This window comes from Coturnix japonica, chromosome 1 (assembly GCF_054131305.1).
Source record: "Coturnix japonica strain WE chromosome 1, WE-NBRP24, whole genome shotgun sequence".
In the NCBI taxonomy this organism is placed as follows: domain Eukaryota; kingdom Metazoa; phylum Chordata; class Aves; order Galliformes; family Phasianidae; genus Coturnix; species Coturnix japonica.
In genome coordinates, this window is record NC_140663.1 from 58,292,304 (window position 1) to 58,316,529 (window position 24,226).

Sequence of the window (24,226 nt, forward strand, 5' to 3'; positions counted from 1 at the left end):
CAGCTCAGACACTCATTTTATGCAACAGTTGGCAAATGTAATGCATGAAGCAGTGGATGCAAGAAAAGAAAGGACACATTCTTCTATGAAGCAGTACACCTAGTGTGGCTGACATTTTGCCAATCAATTGCATGGGTACTCTGCTGGATGCACACTGTTGCTTGCAACCAAGGACTGGCAAGTCTCAGGTATCACCAATTTTATCCTGAGCCTTGAGGAGAGATCTCCCCAGACACAGCAAAACACTACAGAACCTGAGATCTAATTTCCCTGAAGCTTCTGCCAGGTTAATTCCTAATCTGACTTCTCTCATCCTTGCCAGGCTGAATCAATCTCCCCATCCCACTTTTTTGCCTCTCTCTAGCACTATCTGCCAGCAGCCAGCTCCTATTTACAGCCTGAGCTCCCCCTTCCTTTACCTGGCTTGTAACAACCTCTACATACAGCAACAGAAAAAAAAACACCTTTTAGCTTTTAAGACACAGATTTAAAGAGCTCAGAAGCACAGAACAGGTGCAATCTTAGGAAAACATACCTGGAAATTACTAACAAGTCTCTGTTGATCACACTTTTCCCAAAGGTCTATAGTTTAGTCAGAAATGGACAGCACTCCACAAATCAAACCAGCCAGAAATCTCCTTCACACAAAACAACCTCCTGGTCCCATCTCTTGTTTAATTCCCTACCTCATGCCTTCAAAGGCTGAGAATATACACTAGAGCTTCTCCAAAACTGTTCTTAAAATTTGGACAAGACAGTATTTTTTATTAATCTCATTCTTCAAAAGAACACACACTTCTTATCTTAAAACAATAATAATAATCAGTATGAAATAAATACTGGAATGAAAAACTTCTGCCTGAGTGCTTTAGAGTCTTGCAAAGTTCTGTACAGTTACAAAATATTTCTAGATACTTCCTTCTAAAAACCGAAGCCCTTAAATTGGCACCACCAGCTCCAAACGACACGAGAACATTATGAGATCATATCAACATGTGTATATTGTATGAATAACACGAGTTACAAAAACACACCATGAAAAAACATTTGTATAAAACACGATCCTCACCTTGTAAGTAGATAAGGCAGAGTTTTTAAAAATAAAATAACTATTACTTGAGAAATAATAATATCAATTCCTAATGAGGAAACAATGCCCAGAGAACCCCACTACACTTTCTTTAAAACAAAAAGTCTACACTTCCTGATCTACATTAGTCCATGGCAACATTATAGCTAAAGGACAGACAACAATAACCAAAATGGACATTTTCAGTGGCAACTGTGATGACTCTACTTTCTACTGGACTGGATGGTCGGTGAGACCAACTACAAAGAACAAACAGTGCTGCTACAAGTGGAAAAGGTTTTTTACCCTTTCTCATTACCTGCTCTGTTTTTCTTGCTTTCCTCTATATCAAGTTACACAGCATAACAGATTGGATGAACTCCGTACATCCTACCACAGGTACTCAAAATACCCTTTCTGTATCAGGCATCTACAACTCAAACCTTCAACATCACCACAGAAGGAATACAATATCTTTGTAAGAAAGATCACACTCGTGCTGGTCCCTCTATCTGCTCAGGTGCTGAAACTGAACCTTTTTTTTTATCAGCTCCAAATGCCTTTTATAAGTCTGCACAAAACCAGTGCTAGCAAAGATTTCTTGCTTTAAATACAAGTTGCTACTGAAGGTTTTCATTTGCTCTATTTTTATACATTTGTGAAAGGGAAAAGGATAAGGCATTCTGAAGCTTACCACTAAAATGAGCATGTCTGAGCTAATACATTATAAAGTCTTATATAACAACAAGAATGCAGGGCCTGCTGAAATCCAACGGAAAGATGACTTCAAATGGGTAACTTAAGGCAGTGTTTTAATTCTGTTGCTAGACACTGTTAGAAAATATTTTATATTTTATATATATTTTATATATATAAAAATATATTTTATATATATTTTATATATTATATATATATAAGCTCTATTCATAAAACAATCAATTTCTGTAGATGCCTACAAACAAAGCCAGTGAGCCTTGGTTAAGACAGCCTATGGAAACAGCAAATAGCTTCAGTGCTGTTCAAAACACAGTATTACATTACTGCCAATATGCTGCTTCCCTAGATTCAGACGCACACCGCAAATGTCAACAATGTGTTTTCTCAAGAAAGCAAAGACTGCACATCCAGGTCAGTGAATAGATTCAGCTGAAAGCAGCAGAGACAAAATATATTTCACTCAGCATTCTTCTTGTGGTTCCTCTGATAAAACGATGTGAGTTTTCTTTCTTTAAGGAGTAGCAACAGCATTTGAATTTGGACATAAAATGAAGAATAATATGCCAACACAATTTTCTACTGACTCTTACAAGATTCCCTTGTTCTTCACATAGAAGCACTGAGCAGAGGCTATTAAAATACTACGGAAACAAAGGGACTAAGCATGATTTTCAACACTAACATGGGCTGAAGATGTAAATAAGTGTTGTGATGTAGGGTTGTTTAAAGCTACAAAACATCATGAACTTTCTCTACAGTCTGAGATTCACAGCACCAAATGCTTCCCTGCATTCTGAGGGCATCACCTCAGGAAATCTGCCCCTAGAGCAGGATTAAAAACAAATGAATAAAGAAAGCCCTAAACCTCCAAAAAATTCTGCAATTCTTAAGACACCTGTTCTGAAATATTTTCTTAAGACAGATGCTTTCCATGGATTTTCATCATTCCCATTCTTCTCCCTTGTGTATTTTCCCTTGCCACATTAATGTTGCTGTGGCAGCTCAGTAAATTTCACAAAATGCAAGAGGGATCATGTTGTTGAAAGCCCCTAACTCTGAGTACATCTATGCCCATAGGCTGCTGAGATAACTGCTGTAATAGCAGAGTTTTGCATCTGAATCATACATGGTTTTAGCTTTCCTTCTAAGACAGAAATGCCGCAGGGCAAACAATGTCTGAATCAAGCTTTGGTGAGTCTCCTTTGCACACTAGATAGACAAAAACGTCAGGAGTAAGTTAGAAAATGATCATCAGCTTTATAAAACAGAGAGGCCACTGCAGTGCCTGAGTTCCACCAGTCTCTTTTCCATACGCAGTGTCAAAAAGTCACTCTCCAAAGGCCACAGAAGCAAGTCTGACGAACCGTGATCTCTAACAGCTAGCACAGCATGTCAAAGACTGCTATCAATCAAGGAAACTTTCTGTGCCAATATGTATGGCAAGAAAATAAATTCATAATGTGGCTGTCACTGTCTGGACAGAGTACACACACAGTATAGCTCAAAAACACTTCCTCTCCGTAAATATTAAAAAAAGTGGTAACACGCTTTACAGAATAAAGATTAGCAATTTTAATTTGGCTTTGTGCTGGTATTTTGTTAGGCTTAGTCAAGAAAGATCATCCTGTGGTCTTGTAACTCAGAGACATTTATCCATCCAAACAGGGTTTAATGCAGACAGAATGAAAGCACAGCAATACAAACTGCAGGATTAATCTCTGTGCTGAAATGAAGCTACATTTTCCCCTCCTCCCTTGTTGTGCCCCATTATCCACGACTATCCAAAAACTATGGTAAATCTGTTGCTCACTGCGGGCCCAAGAATCCTTTCAAATGATGCCATTTCATGCAGGCACCTGTAATTTGAGAAGATGAAGCACATGAACAAATCACCCAGCCTGCCAACTCTGGCTATAAATGTCTTCCATTGCTCTGTCACATTGCTACAATCACAATATGGATTGCAAAGCATGTTAGTGAAATGTCTTGCTGTTCTTCAACAAGGGAGTAGTGATGTTAAAACCCCCAGTAACAGTGATTTGCTATAGGCACATATCCTTGCTCTAAAAATAGCTCAACTCTAAGTTAAACTATTATCTTCCAGTAGGAAAGACAGAATTTACTTCCACTGTGGTAATCTAATCTCAGTGGTTTATTATATGATTAGGATACTATAAAGTTAAAATGTATTTTGAAAATAATTTTTTAAAAACACCTTTTAAAAGCTTCCCTCTCAGAAAGACCGATAAGAATTAGAATATGAATCCTTCTCAAAGTCTAGTTCAAAGAAATAGTTTGATGCCTGGCTCAAAAATGAAACTAGGAGAGGTGGCACCCCTTGATCTGGAAAGGAGAGGATGGAGATTGGAATCTCATGAGATCTGGAAGTCTGGTATCAAGCAGGAGTCCAGGAACCACTTCTTCACTGTTGCTATCAATACAATGACTAGAGGCATCACAGAGAACATGGAGGTAGCAAAATAAATGCAACACAATAGAAGATTACATGATTCTTTCACACAACAAACTGTACAAACACTTGTCAGTAGCTCAGATTGGTTCAGAAGGACTGGAAAAGTTCAGCGAAGATAAACCCATTCAGTGTAGCTAAATATCACCATTGCTAGAATGAAGAAGACCTTGAGCCTCACATAACTTAAGGTTAAAGAGCGAATCAATGCAAATTATCTCATGCTCTGATTTTTGGGTGGTCCTGTGTGGAGTCAGGAATTGGACTTGATTCTCATGGTGCTCTTCCAACTCAAGATATTCTATGATCCTACATTTACCTTCCCTGTCTGGATATCTCTTTCTAAAGATTTCTGCTTTCGGCATATCAGTGAGCTGGTCCTTCAGTCAGACCTTTATACGGCCACTCAAATGTTTGTACAACATTTGAATTTTTCCATATACTGGCATGCGCAGTATCCAAGTACAGTACTTACATCTACAACTTGTAAATAGGTAATCCTCAGTACCGAAGAAGAGTTCCCACTAAAGAGCTCTTGCATAGGAATTGCCATCAGAGACACACATTGTTGAGAAGTAATTAAGGTGTTGAATATTGTGTTCCTTGTCAGAATCCAGCTGTTGATTCGAACTCAAGAAAACATGTATGCCAGTTCCAAAAAAGACATTTTCAATAGTTAGTTAAGGCTGCTATTAGAAATGAAAGGTATTTGTTATGCAAACAGTTGGCACAGACACTAATCTCTTGCAGAAATTCATGTCAGTTTTCAAGTAGTTTTTCTAAGACTGGTGTCACCTGCCTTTCTTTACATGGATCTCTTTTGAGTGGAGCTATTCTGAAATGCAGAGCTATTGCCTCTACATTATACAGATGAACAAAAGCATTATAGGATGTCAAAACATCACAAGAATTCTTTGTATCAGGAGCAGGAACCTAGTATTTAGCATCCAGCAGGGCTGGCCTCTTTGATCCGGGGAACATCCAAGAGGTAGTCTACTGAATACACAATAATAAGCAAAACTGTCAATTCAGATGTGTTAAGTTACACCTGACACATGAGCTTCAGGTATCAGATATTCCTGCTTGAAGTAAAATAAAAATCCAAACAAGCCTGCCTGGCATCCTACAGAATGCACAGTTCATTACCAGTAATGTTGAACAGCATGGGGATGCCTGAGTAGCTGCCACAATAGCAACGATGAGAGCAAATGGGCCAGTGCTGGTAATGGTCCCCAGGTTACTATACATTAGCTGAGGTTTGCTAGCACATAATGCCAACTGGTAGCCCTCCAGCTCTCACACTGTGATACTGATCATAACGAAGGTGGGGTACCATATATGTTGTCCTTGGCTTTCTAGGGTCCGACTCACCCCACCTCTCCCACGCAACAACATACATTTTGACTCCTAAGAACCACAGAGGCACCCAGAGGGCCCAGAGAGAAGCAACTCCCAGCTGGAGAAAGTCTTTTTTTTCCTCCAGGCATTTTGGATGTGCCCTTGGAAAAATCAGGAGTGGAGCAAGTCACTTGGTCCAAGTTAGCACTGTGAAGTCCATGACTTCAGCAGGCCCAATATTTCACAGATTCAGAGAACACCTTGGGTTGGAAGGGATCTTTGAGACCAGCTTGTTCCACCCCCTTGATGTGGGCAGAGACACCTTCAATTAGAAGGTGAACATCCCAACCCTTCTAAATAAATGTCTGTGAGCTCATCTACAGATGAGTAAGATTCCTGCCATTAGAGCAGAGAACCTTTCCCTGAACAACTCAAAAGCTGAAACTACCTAGCAAGGGGATCTGATTTTCTTCTTTAAAAGCTTGTACACAGCAGAAAAAATGAGATTCCCAGAGAATCAGGTACTGTATATACATTTTTAAATGTCTTTCGGAAAAGAAAATATTGCCATCTCTGCATTATAAATATACAGGGAAAAGGGCTGATGGTACTTTTGCACAAAAACTGCAAGAGTCCAATACCGAGCAGGATGATGGTTTGGGAATTAAAGACATTAATATATTTTCTCACAAAGAAGAAAAATAAAGCATTTCAAAAATTCAATTTCCCGCAAAGGCACCGCACAGCTTCTTAGCAGCAAAAAAAGTTCACGTTGTGAAGACATGGTGGTGGTTACAGGTAAAGGCAAGAGAATCTGACAATTTAAAAATGCCTCTTACGTAGCTTTTTATTCCAAAGGCAAAGACATCTCTATCCAGTGCAACAACTTAGATCACATCAAGGTAAATCTCCTGTAGGATGCTATAGCTTATAGAACAAGTCATGAATACTTCATGTGCCCTTTAAATATCTCAGTTCCACCTCTTGAAAATAATTACCCTTTCAGAGACCTATGAATCTTGCTCAGAAATTCACTGCTCTGATCTGTTTCCTTAAAATCTGCTTTAAAAAGTGTCCCAGGTAACTCTGATATAAGTATCTCTTCCCTTCTTCTATCAAGACAAAAAAGACTGCAGTATTTCTCAGGTGTTGTTGGTTGTACTTTGGGGCAGATGGATACACTAGAAAATCTATCAGTCTTTCCAAAGTCTGTTGTTTATTATGCTATTTTTTTAAAACTGATTTTCCTAGGATTAATTCCAACAAAACTTTTCCTTCCTATGTGCTTGTTTCTGTTTACCTAAGTTACAGACTTCTGAGAACATTCAGAAGTAAAACATCCCTTCGTTATTGCATTGGTTCTGTCAGCAATCCACCTTGGCCTTGTTGGAACTCAAGCAGTCTCCCTTTCTTTTGCTGATGATATCCTTACGAGGACAAAGCCAAACTACCTTGTGATCTTTACTGCAAATGCACTGTACCCAGGCAGTCATACACCCAGGGGCAAATCCAAAAGGCATTTTGGGTGTTATCAGCAATAGATAATTGTCTGCTTCATCAGAAGACAGACTGTGAGAATATTCAGAATATCCCTCCATTTACAGAGGCAGTGAAGGCCTTCACTGTTCTTTAGCAACAAAGGCAAATCCAAAAAGCTAAGGATAGCAAAGGACTGAGGTGGGGGGAATTCTGTTTTTCAATTGAGCTTATTTCCTAAATCCTAAATTCCTTATCACTTCGATCATTTCTTTGCATTTTTTGCAATAAAGAAATTAAAAACAACAAACAGTTTAAAGAAAGGGGGCCATATCAAATTGTTTGTATGTTGTTGTGACCACCTGGAGATCGGTCATCAGTGCTTGCTAATTAAGCCCTATTCTGGCCTGGAATTCTGACCCGTGACTTGAGGACATGAAGAAGGCCCAACGACAGCCCTCTACCATGGAAAACAGATTACTTATTTACTTCTAGATTCTGAGCAAAGAAGAAAAAAGTTTTTTTGAAGTAGATTCTGCTAGTTTTTTAATGCACTGATAAAAATTTAAGATACTTTTTACTGCTTTACTTCATTTAATATTTAAGCATGAGCCATCCACACTGGACGGCACAGGAAGGACTGGATGAGATGTCCTTACTGGTTCTTTCTAGTTTGCTTGCTGTGAGTCCTCTGAAGAAGGCAAAGTGACAGGCTCCCTAGGTGAACTGAAACAAGACTTGCATAAAAAAAAAATTCAAGGCTTCTGACTCATGAATGATTCAAAAGAAGGATACTGTGGATGCACTAGTGACAAAAAGCTGAGCAACTCTCCAAAACAATGGGATGATGGAATGTTTCTGGACTTATCATCAACAGAACTGTTTTCATACACAAAGCTTGAGACAGCAGAGAGGTAATGAAAGTTCATGTCATGAAGTAGTGTACCAAGGGTAATGTTCCCCCCTCTTGCTTTTTTTTGTATGACCCTTCTCAAATTAGCTTATACTACTACAGGTACTTCTTCAGTCAAAGGTTGTGCTAGGCATCACTAGCAGGGGGAGAAGTTCACAGAAGGGCACTACTTGTTGCTGACCTTGATGATGACACTCAATCTTCACTGGCAAGACAAGTGGAAGTTGCTATTGATTTGTTCTGACTGCTTTGTAAGTGCAACTGCTTTCTGCTTCTCTCATCTTTCCCATCATTAATTATCTTGAAAGAGAGCATGGTGTACAAACAAGACTTATTACAGAGAAAACTGTATGACTGAACATGAGGTGGCAGTTACAGGAACATGACTACAGTACTGCAGGGTTAACACAAGTGATTATTTTGCCTATGCTAATGCTGCTTATAATATTGTCAGTAATAAGCATCTCTGACACCTATGTTCTCTTCAGCTGATAAAAGTCTAGTCATTTATCCACTCCTTTTGATTAATACTTTTGTGAAAATCATGGATCATTTATTTCATCACTTAGTCTTGGGCACAAAAGAGGCAAACTGAATTTCTCACCACCCTAACCCGGTCCTCCATCACTTCAGCTGGCATGCTCACCACCCATAAAGTTACCGGATCTCACTGAAGTCCTAGTGACAGGAACTCACAAGAGCCTCAGACGAATGCACAGCAGAAAGGACGGTCTCTAGCAAATGCTAGCTACAGTGTAAGGTATAATGGATGGTAAGGTTCAGTTGTCAAATTAGTTTAGTGGAATCCCTCCAAAGAAAAATTCAGCTTTCTGCAGAAAACAGTGTTAGTGCTTCAACACTCAATACATTTCCTCTTACTCAGTCCTAGATGGAGCCTTAAAATGAAGTGATAAAAAGAGTTCCTTTCAGCCTCAGTGCCTACATCTCAGAAGAAGGTATCCACCTAGCACAGTATCACACAGCCAAAAGAACAGATAAAGCCTTATGGAATTCTTGACTTCAAGTATCACTTAACTTTTTTCTTCTTTTCTTTTTAACCAGAAGGTTCTGAAACTGTGTTTTCAAATGTTATTGAAGGATAATAGGTGTTCCCTCAACACCCACATTCATTTATGCTTGTAATACTCAAACTCCTCCCAGCACAGCTTCCCCTTTTACCTTCTGTCGCTGCTGAATGTTGCTTATTGTGTCTGGCTGAAACTCCAGCTTGTCTGTTCGACAAAGTTTCCAATATAAGATAATAACGATCAAGAGCACCACAGCAACTGGGACTGCCACTCCAACAATAATCCATAGGTTGCTGTTCTGTGCCTCTGAGGAGGAGTCCTTCAGCTTTTCCACAGCTGTGAAGTTAAAAGGAAGAGAGTAGTTTTATGTGGTTATATATTTTTAACTGAGGACACTTCAAGGTTATGTATTTTTATGTTCTCGTAAATGCTAGTTCAGGAATTTATCAGAAAGCAGACGCAGATCACAGGAAATGACTTACACTTATCAGTTAACATATGTCATGCTCAGGAAGCATGGGGCAGCAATCAATAGTTCTGGTCTCCCTCCCATATACTTGTGTTTAAATTACTCATGAAAATACGCTTCTACCATAATACTCCAGAACTCCAAACTGAGATGACAAAGCGAAATGCATCCAGAAAACTGACTTATCACTAGCATCAGAAGGGCTTTTCACTTAATTGTATCCTGCTTTAAATGGTATTACCAGCAACCTCTTCTCTTTCATTATTCACATTTTCTTACTTCCCCCATCAATAGTCAGTGTCAATTTGAAATCACTAAGATGCTCCTCCCCAGTGTTTATAGCTCCACATTTCTGTTGTTCTTTCCTTTTTCTATTTCACTGTTGGTGTGTGACAACTTTTATCCCCCTAGAGAAAAAAAATGTAATCATACTGTAAAGCGTAAATAAATCAGTACTGTGTGGAAAAAATAAACTGGAGGAACCAATAAAACTGTGGTTCACTCTATTTTGTATTACAGTTCTACCTGGGGCTAAAACCCAAAGGTTCCTTAAAACAATGTTTTAAAGTTAAAAAACAGTATTTCTATGCAACTTAATCGTTATCATTTTTAATAACAGCCATTCTGAAAATAAATTGCAAGATTAAAGGAACATATTATAGTTCTTATCTCTTGCATATACGATAGCTCACTTATGTCATGACACGTTCATATATAAAATCATCATTTTCGTAGATAAAAACCGTTTCGTTTCTTCTCAATAAGAAAAAAAAAAAAACCACAGCATTTTTATGCCTCTTCAAACAACTGTTTAATGTCACCCAGTCTCACTCTGCTGGCATTGGTGTAGACTGGATAGGGCTTACGCTGTGCAACAGTGCCATCAATGCGGTATCCAAGGATGATTGCAGCGCGCTGGATGTCTACTCGGTTCATCAGGTCTGAGCACTTCAAAGCACTGAATCTCTCTCCATCTTGATCCTCCACAAAATAGATCAGCTCCACGGGGTTGTCAACACCATCTAACCGTGACACATTCACAATCTGTAAAGTAATTGGAATGCTTTTACATTTTAAGTTGTATTTATTTGGGGTTCCCATACATTTGGCCTTACAGTCTTCCCCACTCCTCCCCCTTCCCTTCACAGAGTCCAGGTCTTACAGACACTTATCTAAAACACAGGATATGGAACAGCTTTGCCAAGTCAGTTTCCATATCTGTCTTAATTGCCACTGTATGCAACCCCTAGTCCATCAGAAAAACTCCACAGTGTGTTATGCCACAGCAATGCAATTGTTGTAGAAGAAATACCTCTGTGATAACAAAAATACAATGTCATACAAACTATATAACTGTTGGAAACTACTACAGTTTGGAAACTATCCATATCCTAGGGAAATCTAATGAGAAAATGATGCTTCAAAGCACTGTACGCAGCAGAGGTAGCAAACAGTTTACAAACTGAAACTTTGCAGGGAAGCGATTCCTCACACAAAACATTTTTAAGGCAAACTTGAAGAAGTTTCTCTTCTTTTTTTCCCCATTTGTTTAATGACAACATACAGATCCAGTACCAAACAGAACTGCTTTTACTCTAAAGATGTGAACACCATCCCACTCTGGCTGCCTCTATTTTCTTTGTAGCTTGTCGGGTAGTAGGAGTTACTGGATAGATTTATTTCACTGCACTTTTCCATCTCTGAATATCTTTACTTTGTTATTCATAACGCACACTTTTTTGTTCCTTTTTTTTTTTTCTTTCTTTTTTTTTTCCCCCTCAATGTTCAGCATTTATAAAGGCAAATATTCTGTCAGCTTCAAATAGAATTTTTTTGTTCTACCTAAATGAAAGAACTCGCACAGTCACCTTCATCCTCCACACGGCTCCCTCTGGTATCTACCTCTCTTCAGGAAGGAATTTATTTGATGCTGCGGGAAGCAATTCTTTCTGCCTTCTTCTAAAGACGTTAATAATCAAAAGAATGTGCGCTATGAAGGAGCCCTGTAGATACTATCCAGCCACCAACCATCTACATTGCAGATGAGACAACTTTAAATTCCTACAAAATTAAATCTCATACATAATAATTCTCTTCTGTATCATCATTCATATTTAATAGTGATCACAACCTCCAAACAACTCCAAACTAATAGCAAGAGGTATTGCAATATGCGAAACAGGGTTTGAAGAGATCTGGAAGAAAGTGCCACAAAAGGGCAATATATTTAGTTTCTTTCTGAACTCTCCTTTACTATGAAGGCCAGAGTTAATAAATCAGAATGCCAATCTACTTCTTGTAGGCTTAAAGTGAAGCCAGTGCCTAAACGGTTGCACTTTCAAGGCTTACAGTTCAAATCAACTGAAATCAAAGAACGTTCAGCATCAGCCACATTTCGTGTTAAGTTAGAGAATACCTGAAAATAGAGTAGAAAAAATATGAAATTTATGAAACACAACAAGACCTGCTAGAAGGACTCATTCATCAGTGCTGAATTCATCGTAATGCTGTTCATTCTTCTGTCAGTACACAAGAGTATCAATAAATAAGGCTTCTTAATGTGCTTACTAAGCAGCTGTAAGGCCGAATCTGGTTTCATAAAACACAGATATATCATTAGTTAAAAAAATGGTAACAGCTTTGTATTCCTGCTTTCACCACAGCCTGGCCTTAGTGCACGGAATGGTAGTATAAAGTAGTATCTGATTTCAGCATGGATGAGCACTCCCTAACTGGCACATAACTCAAAAGCGAGGTAAGGGAGCAGAAAGGCTGCACATGATTAAAAAGCCAGTGGGTTCTCATTTTACCTTTAGGAAGCTCCTTTTTGTTACATGCAAACCTACAAATAAGAGAAAACTAGAGATTCTTAAACTGAATCTTCATTGACTTTATGGAGCTGTGGAGTACTCAAGAAGTATCATGCTTATGGACATGTGCCATACACACAGAGTAACAGACAAAACCACTGGCTGAATGGGTGAAGAAACGAACTGCTCCACAGTTGCCTTCAAAAAGGACAGAGAAGAAGGGTGACAGACCCTAGTGCAAAGTGTCTCATGCAAAACTAAACACCTTTAATATTCCTCTCCATGCTGAGGAATAGGGAAGGGTAAGAGGACTGTTTGGGGACAGAGGAAGGAGAAGCAGTTGGAGGTATTCTGGCACAGTATAGGGAACATGGGAATGAACATGATGTTCAACAGAGAGTGGAGATTCAGGTTGCTGCAAATGAACTAATTTCTCTGTTTTAAGATATATTTTCTGTGAAATAACTCATTCTGAGTATAAAACTCTTTATGAGCGCTCACATCACACTGAGGAAAGCTGCAGACTAAATTTCAAACCCAAGAGGAGCTGGTTATGGAGCTCTATTCTTGGAGAACTGATGGCTGAACATGGTATTATTGAGGTGATGAGACAACTACACTTGTATGTACACTCACTGTGACAATATCAGTACTTCAGTTTTCATATCTATCTTGTTGACTCACTACCAACTTCTTTTTTCTGACCTCTAAGTTTGCTGTAACACAAACTGGTAAGCTAGATCTAAAGTATTTTTAAGCCTACTTTAAAAATCAATATACACAGCCATTCTGCCCAGCTTTAGATCCTGTATAGTAAGCTCTGTGCTATTTTTCCCCAAATATTCTCCACACAGCTTCAGATTATTGTTTTTGTCTCATGGGTTAGAGTTGTCTCTCCGTGCTAAGAATGAAAGCAGAGATAGAAGCGGTGTTTTCCAGGCACTCAGAAACATAGCTTGTATATAAGGAAGCATTTTACTTTTATAAACTGGCAATGAAGGAAGACATAGGGAGGGATGAGGTGTAAGAATTTCAATAAAGAGAAGGCAGAAAATAATAATAATTAAAAAAACAAAACAAAAAAAGCCCCTACCTCATTTAACTAAAATGTACAAAAATGATATAATCTTTGTTGGTACTAGACGTGCCTTTAAACTCCAGAGAGTAAAGGCTTAAGTGTGCTTAGGTGCCAGTAAATTTAATTTAAAACATGTCTTCAAGAGGCTTCCATAGGTCAGTGAGGAGTTTCCTTGGCAACCAGGTCTAGTTCAGAAATGAAAACAGAGAAAATCCAGGTGTTGGACAAAAGGTGTTGGAATGTGCTGATGTAGCCAGACATGGAATACAAGAGCTTCAGTGCTGCTTTGTGCAGAGTCCATGAACTGGTTTGACTGGGAGCAGATTGTGGTTAACCTGAGGGTGTTCCATGAGAAACCTCCATGGGAGCAGTCCCTCAGCTCTCATTGCCTATATGGCTCTGGCCATTCATTCATCTCTGTGGCCATTGTGGGGTGAAGCAGCTCAAACGATGAGACTGCACAGCAGCAGCTCCCACAGGCTCCACCTGTAGATCTCCACCTCCCAGAGAGACTTGTCCTCCCAGACTATGTGCATGGGAGCAACATATATGCTGGTAGTAGGGAACCAAGAGAACAAACATCTGCTTTAATGAAAAACTCAACTTGGTCAATTTGCCTACTCACACATTATGACTGTAATGCCACTTAACCTGCCCTTTTCTTTACATGAGAACACTGATGTCACTTAGTAGGACCACCTTTTTACTTTAAGTTCAAGAGAACAAGAATGCTGTAATAAAGGAAAAATACATGTATGTTGGCTCCTGGCATATTTTTAGACCAGTATTAAGCCCAGTAATTCCAAATGAACTGAGTGACTTAGAGATATTACGATTAACACTTCACAACATATGATGTGGCCTAGTCCACGTGGGTGCAATGCAAACAATAGCATCAAGCATTTGCTTTGGATTTGCAGCAACAGCAGATCCATTTAAATATATGACATGCTCTGTGAAACAGTAGCATGAACACTAGACAAAAATCAATGGAACTATCTCATGCTTAACAGAGAAGTGTGAGACTTCAGAGGTTTTTGTAAGTGATGGTTGTGGGTGTTTTTTAAGATCCTGGAGTGTCACCTGTTAGTAGCACAGAGGAGGGGAAAACATGCTATTAAGGCATTCTAGGTAGTCTGGAGCTCTAATACGAAGTGCATAGATTGAAAGATAAATTTTTAACATTCTTAGGTCAAAACACATACCTTTAGAAATGAAATCCAAACCTTGCAAGCTATCAATTAGTACTAGAAAGGAAACTAATATGCCTGCAGTAACATTCACAAATAATTGCTTCACCTTCTGACCCACAGTCTTGATTTTCTACAGAGCTTAGAAATGTCACATTTCAATATGCCATTAATATCTTCCACCTCAGGAAAAACAGGTCTACTGGGGCTCAACGCAAGTGAAATGTGTGTCTAGTCTTTTGTGAATACATGCATGTCCTGCTAATAGAAGTATCCAACACACTGGCAGCTTCTGGTCATTGTGTTCCCTTTGTTGTGGCTTACTAATACAGCAGTTGTTGGTTGGTGTACAAGAAATATAGATGGGAAAATCTGAAAACAAAACACAAGGAATATAAATAGCTGTCCCTGAAGACTCAAACAGGTGCATATATACAACACACTTCAGACACAGCTTGTAAAGGCTACGAGGAACAGAATGAGCAGCAGTAAAACCAAAAGGTTTATTGCAAGTGGCTATGGACCAGATATTCAACTGACAGGGAAACACCCCTGAAAGAAATCAAGAGCCCAACAACAGGTGGATACCTAACTCCAGCTGCACACATCTTTGCACCTGGAGTGATGCTGACAAATCTATTACACTGAGCCTGGAAAAGGTCAACATGAGAGCAGTTCTGCATAGCAAACAATCCTTGCATCACAGGAATGCTGGTGTGGTCATGACCCTGCCTGTGAAATCTGCTGTCTTCTCCAGGCTCAGACTCCAGGTTCCCATCTGTAGTGCTGTAGCAACAACAGGCAGCTTTACAGCACTTGCTGCACACATGAAGCTCTCAGTTGCTCCAGCCAGTCCTAGTGCTCATAAAAAGTAAACAGCGTGTCTGGCCGCTTTAAGCTTGGACCTTCAAACACACAGAGTAACAATCCAGGTGAAAAGGTTGTTACTTTAGGGAGAATTCAATATTAGAGCTGAACCATTCCTAACTATGTACATTATACAAGAAAAATCTTAGTCTGTTTTGAAATGAAAAACAGAAATGCCACTTTGGCGTGCATGTCCTGTGCTGAGTCCTCACTGAAGTGTTTGAGCTTCTCTCTGCGGAATATCCAGGTTAGAGCATGGCTTTGAGAGGTGGGCATGGGGGAGAAAAGCAGCAAGAGGATCACCGAAATACTTAGTTGTAACTGATCAAGTCGTGAGTGGTAAAAAATACAGTCACCAATGCAAGGAAATACAGAGAGGAAGAAAACACAGTCTTTTCACTCATCTGCACACAGGTAAAAGCAAGTGCTCTGGGATATCCGCCCATTAGGCCCCACCTGGAAGCATATAGCTAAAATCTTGTGAATAGACTTCAAAGGTTGATGCTGCCTTTGGGATTCTTTCCCACATGTCTCCTGAGGGCACCAACAAATCAAAACCAGACAACACAGAAAAGTTTGTTCACTTTCTGGTTGTTAGGAAGTGGTCTCAGAGACAAAATAAAACAACTTCATAAGGAAGCCTTATGTATTAGATAATGATTTATGCTTAATAAGAGCTATCTGAGATACCTTGAACCAACAGCCTCCCTGGATGTCTTACCTACCATACTTCTGGATATTCTGCAACAGTAAGCAAATAAGAAGCTGTAGTACTTGATCATACCTACCATTATATGTGCAGAAAAGTACCACATCAATCAGGTACCTAGCAGCAAGGATCACATGCTGCAAGCATGTTATACACTGTCCTTCTGCCTTCTCTTTTCCACACCTCCTTTATTACAGCATTAACCACACGGAACAGTGCTGGCAGTGAGCACCTGGAACAGCCTTGTGTTATGTGGGATGGGAGGATGTGCTGACCACAACTAAGAGAATCTGCCACTGCCTGAAGACAGCAGTTTGCAGACTCTGCACTAATTAAATGGTATAAATGTGCAGCAAAGCTGCTTGGGACACGAGCTGCAGAATCCACTTATGTTCCAGTAAGTAGTACAAAGTCATAAGAAAAACACTGTCTTTTCCAAAACGTTCTCCTTTAGGTGGAAAGGACCTGTGTGGTATCTTGTGCACGAGAAAATAAATGACTTGAGCTTTTTTATCTAAAACAGTAAAACTGTATTCTACGTGTGCGTATTTTACAGCCTGTGGTATCTTTCCTATCAACATAAGGGTTATGTGTTTATTTTATATGCAAAGGAAGGACTGAGGCATAAAGAATAAAGTGCAGCAAGAGATGTGGGGAACATGAGATTCAAAGTAGACATCTATTAACAGCAATTCAAAGCTGCATGAAATAAAAATAAAAATAAAATCAATTACTGAAACAGATGTTCCTAAGATAGAAAAACAGAAGTAAGAAAATTCTAACATATGGAAATTTAACTGCTAGCAAAAACTGTAGGGTCAGGTTAAATAAAGACAGAAAGTCTGAACTGCAAGATGGGCATTTGTGAACTCTTTAGGAAGATCATCCATGAGAAAGCGTTGTGGCATTCAGGTTGATGGACTGACAAGAACACGTGAAAATGTAAAAATTACCATTATATACCCATGTCTTCATGGACATTATGTCAATAATTGCAACTTAAACAAAACTGTAATGAAGTACTGGTATTCAGAAGCTGTCATGTGTGCAAAATTTGACATAATTTATCAGTCTTACTTAAAACCCCCTCCTGCAACCAGGAATGCTACGACAAATAGGAAGTTAAGAGGCCAAATTTACTACTCTGTTACTGCGTCAAGCAGCACGTGATTTTATTTAATATTTCTACACCTTCACAAAAACAAGAGGGACCTGCAAAGTAGCAGCTGTTCCAGCAAAGTACCTTTATGACTCAGATGACCACTCTATCTCCTTTTCTAGGCATCTCCTGTAAGTCAGACAAGATAGCCAGTTCTTTAAAAAAGGACATTGGTGAAATCATTTTCAATATGTTTTTACAAAAGTCACCAGAATTTTTAGTAGCCACTTAACACACTTGGTTGTTTCCATTTGTTATTTGCAGTTTAAAATACAATGAGGTAGCCAGAAGAACCATATTTCAAGTACAGAACACAAGCATCATCAACTAGCTAAACTAGTCAATTGCGATACATGCACGTGAAATACCTTTTCTCATCTCAAAGCCTAGGTATTATGAACTTATTCAGTGATTTATTCCCTTTATTTCTTCCTCTGACTTTGAGCTCTGAATACCTGCACAATGTTGCTGCCTGCAAAACTGGCTCGTCTCCATATCCGCCCTCTGGCCAAAGCCTCGTTTAACAGGTGAGCTAGCTTCCGCTCCATCTCAGCCTGAAACACTTCCTCCTGAATTCGCTGGTCGACGACACCCAAGAGAACTACATTGCAGAGAAAGTAACCCAAGAACACAATTGAATTAGTAAAAGTTTTTAGTGCCTTTTCTGCAACTTCAATTACAAGCTTTGAGTCACTCTGTGACATCTTAAGGACAGTTTAAGAGCAGCAGTATTCTTACAGGAATACTGTGAAGTTCAGCTGGTGGTTACACATTAGAAAAGGAAGGCTTTGGATCAGGAAAACTTAAAAGAAATAAATTAAAAAAAATAAAATGTAATAGGGCAGAGGGCAATTCTGGAATCTCAGCCAGTCTAGGCAGATCCAGAATACTGAAGAAACAATTTAAACTCTAAAAGAGCACGAACATTTGAGCATTAAGTGACTTAATCAAACACAACCAAAACAGAACATTCAGATAAATTGCTTGTTGCAACTAACTGCCATCAAAATTTTGTGTTTGGAAGAAAGGTAGGGTGAGAGATGGGCAGGGCAAGGGTTCAGAAACAAGGGGAAAAAAAATTGTACCACGTGAATGACACTGTATTTCAAGCATGCCTTCCCTAGATAAGACACAGATTTCCAAGTATGAAAATCACAGCATATAAAAATGGTTAGTAGCCCTCCCAGCTTCACTCCCCAGCCCCAGGTAATCCACGCCACTGGGGCAGCTGATGCTGAGAAAAATACATGAGGAACACTGCACAGTGCTCACTCATCACTTATTGCAGCAAAAAAATACAGTTTTCCTTCCTGAGGTTCTCCGTTAACACGATTTACTTGTTAAAAAGTCTGTCTTCCATTGAAGCTTTTCATGTTTATGTATTTCCAATAAAAAGGCATTCAATCAGATAAAATCCAATACTCACAATTTTAGTTTTTTTAATTTTATGACAATTATTAAAACAACTTGTTCCATTTAAGATTTTTCACTGGGAAAAAAGGAAATATTTTCAGGATTTCTCAGAGATCAACAGTACATCTGCTAAATTCAATCACAGATAATGTATATAAAAATAAAACAGAAAAATAAATAGTGGCCTAGGGCTATTATATACAGCAAGCAGAATGTCATTCTTGCCTATATATTGAATTTGAGTATCAATGAATTATGCTTAATAGCATGAATTGTATTATAAAACCAAGAGGGACAACTACAAAAAACACTGCATCTGCCAATGTCTTATGACCACTGGGATATTTTAAAGTACCCATGCACTTAGGTCTTGGCAATCTACAATTAATCTACTATTAAAAAAACCCCTTATATTCAAGCAAGCACAAATTCAATAATCTCCCTTTCTCATTAGTCATACTATCTGTCCAGAAAAAGCTATCAAATAATGAAAAAAGTCATTAACATAGAATGATTTTGCCATTATAATCTAATATACTAACTTAAAGGACTAACTAAGCCAAAGCGTACTAGCTCTTCCCAGGATACTTGCAAGAACTGGGATAACAAAAAAGTTCCCCTGCATCAAAGAAAGGTGTTATGACTGGCTTTAACAATCTTATAGCCAGGAATTTTAGGGAAGAAAGAATTAAAAAAAATGTTGTGTGAGACACTCACATGCATGGATTCTAAGCTGGAAGAACCCTTTTCATTTGTTTTCTTTTTACTGCAGGGCATAAGGAAACTTCCAACAAGAACTGGTGATGCAGATTTATAAGCACGGGAGGGTATGGCTGTCTTAACCAAACTGACAAAAAAAGCCAATATAAATGTTTAAGAAAGGATGATGTTGGATGTGGGATACACATGAGTAGTTGCTCTCATGTTACTATACACAATCTGAAATCCTTCAGCTTTCTTCAGAAACGCAAACTACATGGACTTCCTGTTTTCCTGCTTAAAAAGTAACCTGCTCACTTGTGAGAGGAGACAGAAATACCTGGAAAAAAACCAACACACTACATCTATACTACTTCTGGTAAACTATCAAAGATTGTGGGAAAACAAAAGCGTATCCAGAGGATAGTTTCACTTGAACAGCAAGGTTGCTAGGTAAAGCCTGGTCACCATTTCGGCTTTCTGTGTTGAAGAAGTAGGTAGGATCTACTGCGCCTGTGGGTAAACTAAACATCCTTTAATCACCTAAAAGTGACACAATATCAGTTGCAGAATAAAACACCCATCAGACCTGGGTAGGAGGGGACTACTTTGAATGAATCAGAAATGATTAATGAACCAAAATGAAACAGTTTCTTGCAGCTGGAATATATCCTCTCTTGTTCTGTTTTATTCCTGGCATGCTCTTATATTAAGTGCCACAGAAAGTTTTCATTTTCATTTTAAAAAAATAGGGTATCTTAAAATTAACTGAGAGCATACAGAATAGATAGTTCACACTAGACAGCATAAGCTGTCTCACTAAGAAGGAACTGCCTTATAGCCAAAAACTTTGGTGTGCATTATTGAGGAATTACAGTAGTTCATTCTAAACTCAGGAATCACACTGCTCAGAAGTTACAATTCATCACGTCATTAGTTTTTAGAACTGATTCTGATCAGGCATTAATACCTTGCAAATGCGCAGCACCCCGAAGTTATTACTATTTATTTATGCTAGTTATCCTACTAACAAAAATAACTGCACTTTTACTCACACGAACTGTACATACCTGTTCTCACCCAGGAAGATTTCATCAGCTGAGACACGTTAAGCTTAGGATAATGAAAGGCTGAGGGAAAAAGAGAACGAAGGAAAAACAACAGTTAGAATGCTATTCTCAGTAACAGATCTAAAAAAGAAAAAAAGAAAGCACTTCATAATTTACACTGTCAGTGAGCATCTTCTTTACACAGATGTATTACAACTCCCAAGGCTATATAGACACGATGGTAAAGCAAATGCTCTGAATGTATGCTCCCCAGTTCACCTCTGAACAGAAAGAAACTAACGGAAGCAGTCAGATTTGTTACCTGAAAAATTTCAAGCTGCTGTACTGAGGTCATTGTTCCTACAAATTACAAGAGTAAAACTCACTGTGAATTCTGTTTCCTACTGAGCTAGCTGCAGGATGAGACTTTTGCTCAAAGGGCAATGAAGCAATTTGTGACTGCTTGGGAACAAAAGTATGACCTTCTGTGAGGCAAAAATGATACAGTAATACTAAACGTAAAGCAGAAAATTAAGTACATCTGATTTGAGTTCTAGATTTGCGCAGAGGAGAAAATTTAAAATAGATCACCTTGGTAAATTCCTTTACAGAAATCACAAATGAATGCACATAGAAGCATTGCTGCGAACAAATCTCAAGGATTATGTATGTGTGTGGAATGATGGCCCCGAGATTTTTGTATAACGCTGTGCTACTGGATGAAATCCTTGGCCCAGTGAAGTGAATAATGTCAGTTTCCAATGATTTCAATATGAATAAGATTTTTCCCAAGGTTTCCACTGGAGAGCAGCAAAGACATATTGGGAAACAAGTGGAGATGGGGGCTGGGCCAACAGTATCCTCAAGGGATGTTTTAAGCTTCACTGTAGCAATACGAAAGAGGAAGGGTCATAGCTTTCTCAAAATATTTAATTCAGATGCAGTTTGCTGAGCATTACAGAAAGGTTAAAAACGACCTGATCCAAGCTAACGCAATTTAAAACAAACTTGCACTGTCTTCAGTTCTAGGTAAAGTTTGTCACTACTGCACGCTCTAGAGAAGCAGAAAATTACCAGTTTTCTAATTTAATCATGCCATAATTGGTAGAGCAGCTGACATCTGTCAGCATATCTAAAAATGATTCTCCTGCCCCTTAAAAAGCTTACCAATTTTTTACTACTGCAAAGGAATCACCAGTTAAATTGCCTTTTTTATTCACACAGAATCAAATGAAAACGTGGTTATTCTGCTTTATTTCAATAACAGCACCACCAGAGGTACAGTGTGACTTACAGCTCAGAGGGGTGTCAGAATACGGTCCTTTACTCTGAACATAGAATATCAGTACTCTATACACTGATCAGGATGCATCACATTTCCAAAGCTCTCAGACACACAAATAGCACCCCACAGTCCATTTAATTTAACACATTTATTTTTGGCACGCTGCTACATGATTCTTCTGAGTGTAGCTTATATTTGCTCTGTAGTTCTATCTGCTCTGGTCACGCAATTGTTTACTTTAATTTAGAGATACAACCTGAACAAAAAGCGTAAACGAAACCGCATCTGTGTTTTCCTAAGCATGGAAAGAGCAAGATAAGAAAATCAAAAAGCCTCCAACGGCCACAAAACTTTGAACTGCTGACAGATGTGGGTTTTTTTTTCTTCTTTTTAAAACAAAATTGTGCTTTGCCTCAATACTTAATGCGCTCTTCACGCTTTTTCTAATTAGTACTTGAAAACGATTTAATTCATGCAAATTACTGGATGACTATTCACTTAAACTTTTCACGGAATTAATGAAATTTAAAAATAAACCGATGAGCAGAAAATCTTGGAATTGAAAAGAAGGATGTGCCATGATCACTGGCAGCTAAGGCTGGGTTCTGAAACCTGATGAAGAGTGTGTGAAATGAAGGACACTTCAGACAGTGCTCTCAAATTCAGAGATCCAGGCTCCAGCTCCTATACCACTGGACATCCAAGTGTCTCACCACACATGGCCCAATTCTGAGCTCAGCTGGAGACTCAGCACTGCAGTGTGATCATATTTGCAAGTTACCTAACTCACCTGGAACTAATGACTAAAACCAGTGCAGAGTCAGGGGAAAGTTGGACAGACAAAACTGGTAGTTAGATTATGGCTGGTCTGCTAATGACTACTGAAGTACACACTAGCATCACTGTAAGATTCCATGACACAGTCCTGAAGCACCATGCCATGTAATGGCACTGATTCCATGCTGACCGAAAAGGCAAAGGGTCACCCAGTCACCCAGAAATCTTTCAACAGCTGTTTGAAGCACTCTGCTCCAGCAATATGGCCTTTGCCAGGTGCTCTGGTATGGATATGACTGACCTTACACCAAGACATGTGGGACCATGCACACTAAAACAGATATCATATTGATTCCTCTTATTTATAATCAATGGAGGAACAGCAAGAGAAAGTATGGAGGGAATGAAGGACTTAGTATAAGAAGTTGTGAAAACAATGGGGTATAGGCAATATTGAAATACTGTATCTGATGCAGAATCCACTCTGATGAAAACTGCCAAAATATTCTGCAGTCCTTGAATTATAACACAGCATTTCATATTATCCTATTAGCCTTGCAACATCTCCAAAGTAACTGAAATAGATGCTACCCATCCAAGTGCCAGCTATGGCATTGAAAAACAGCCCCAAGGCAACTCTCTCTATTTTTAGCCATAATGAAAACAAAGCAATTTATTTGGGGTAGGCTCACAAAGGATAATATTCCTCTTTTAGTCCACAGCTAGCCCTCCTTTCCCTGTCTTCAGAAATCTTGCAGTCATTAACAAACAAATACATTCCTTCCTATTGCTTTTTTGTGTGTGCCAAGAGCTAACACCTAAAAACCATGATTAAACACGCCTTTCTGCTAACATGTAGTTTATGACTACTGAACTGAATGAATCTGCAATCTAAAATATGAACCGTAAGGTGAACAACACAAAATTAGCATGCAGGAAGGTGTAAACTGGACATCTGAGTATGAGTGCATTGCTGAAATTACTTAGAAGTCTGTGGGACAAAATGCAGCCGGGAAGTTTCCAGGCTTGGACACTTCAACAGCCCTACTTCTGCACAGAAGAGTCTATATAACCCTTACTATGAATGAGTGAAAAAAGATAATGTATTACCCAGGAACAACCTACATAGTTCATTACACTGTATGTTAATTATGCAAAAAGCGAAAACTGAGTGCAAAAGGCATCATCAAGTGAGCAAGAAGCAGGGAGCAAATAGAATCCTTCAAACAAGGCTCATATTTGGGATTCTGTAGTCAATGTCTCACTTGGCTTACCAATGCTGAGTCACAGTGATAGTACACAAGTAGCTTGTCCTTAGTGTGAATCAGTGTGAACCCTCTGGCTGCTCAGCTCAACTACAGATTAGGTGTTTTACTTTGTGCACAGATTAGAAAAGATATGATATTCTTTATACAGCCCCAAGGGGAAAAAACATTCACTACCAGGAGTATTAAATGTTACCAGGCCCAACAGACATAAATGCCACAGAACCACATGGCAAGGAACATTTCATATTTACACACTCATATACCTTCCAAATTTTCCCCCAAAGATCTTGTTGAAAAGCAGATTGTTGGTAAGTAATTTGCAAAGAGAAAAGTAGCTATATGTCAAAGCAAGATCTTCACAATACCTTGCCTGCTACAACTTCTCTGCAGACCAAGGGAAAACAGAGTTCAGAGCCTAGAAATTCAAAGCATTTATGTGCTT

General features: G+C 38.9%; 1 protein-coding gene across 4 annotated transcripts in view; it reads right to left on the bottom strand.

Moving 5' to 3' along the window:
• KIAA1549 (KIAA1549 ortholog) overlaps positions 1-24,226 on the bottom strand; it is a 118,603-nt gene that overhangs the window by 27,857 nt on the left and 66,520 nt on the right. For 3 of the 4 annotated variants that reach the window (XM_015867229.3, XM_015867220.3, XM_015867211.3), the window contains exons 7-10: positions 20,476-20,535; positions 17,749-17,894; positions 10,347-10,524; positions 9,163-9,347 (exon numbers count right to left, since the gene is read on the bottom strand). In XM_015867229.3, coding sequence (XP_015722715.2) covers positions 9,163-9,347; positions 10,347-10,524; positions 17,749-17,894; positions 20,476-20,535 — 569 coding nt within the window. Of the gene's footprint in view, positions 1-9,162; positions 9,348-10,346; positions 10,525-17,748; positions 17,895-20,475; positions 20,536-24,226 lie in introns of those variants that run through there. The other variant, XM_085541197.1, reaches the window with a different exon arrangement.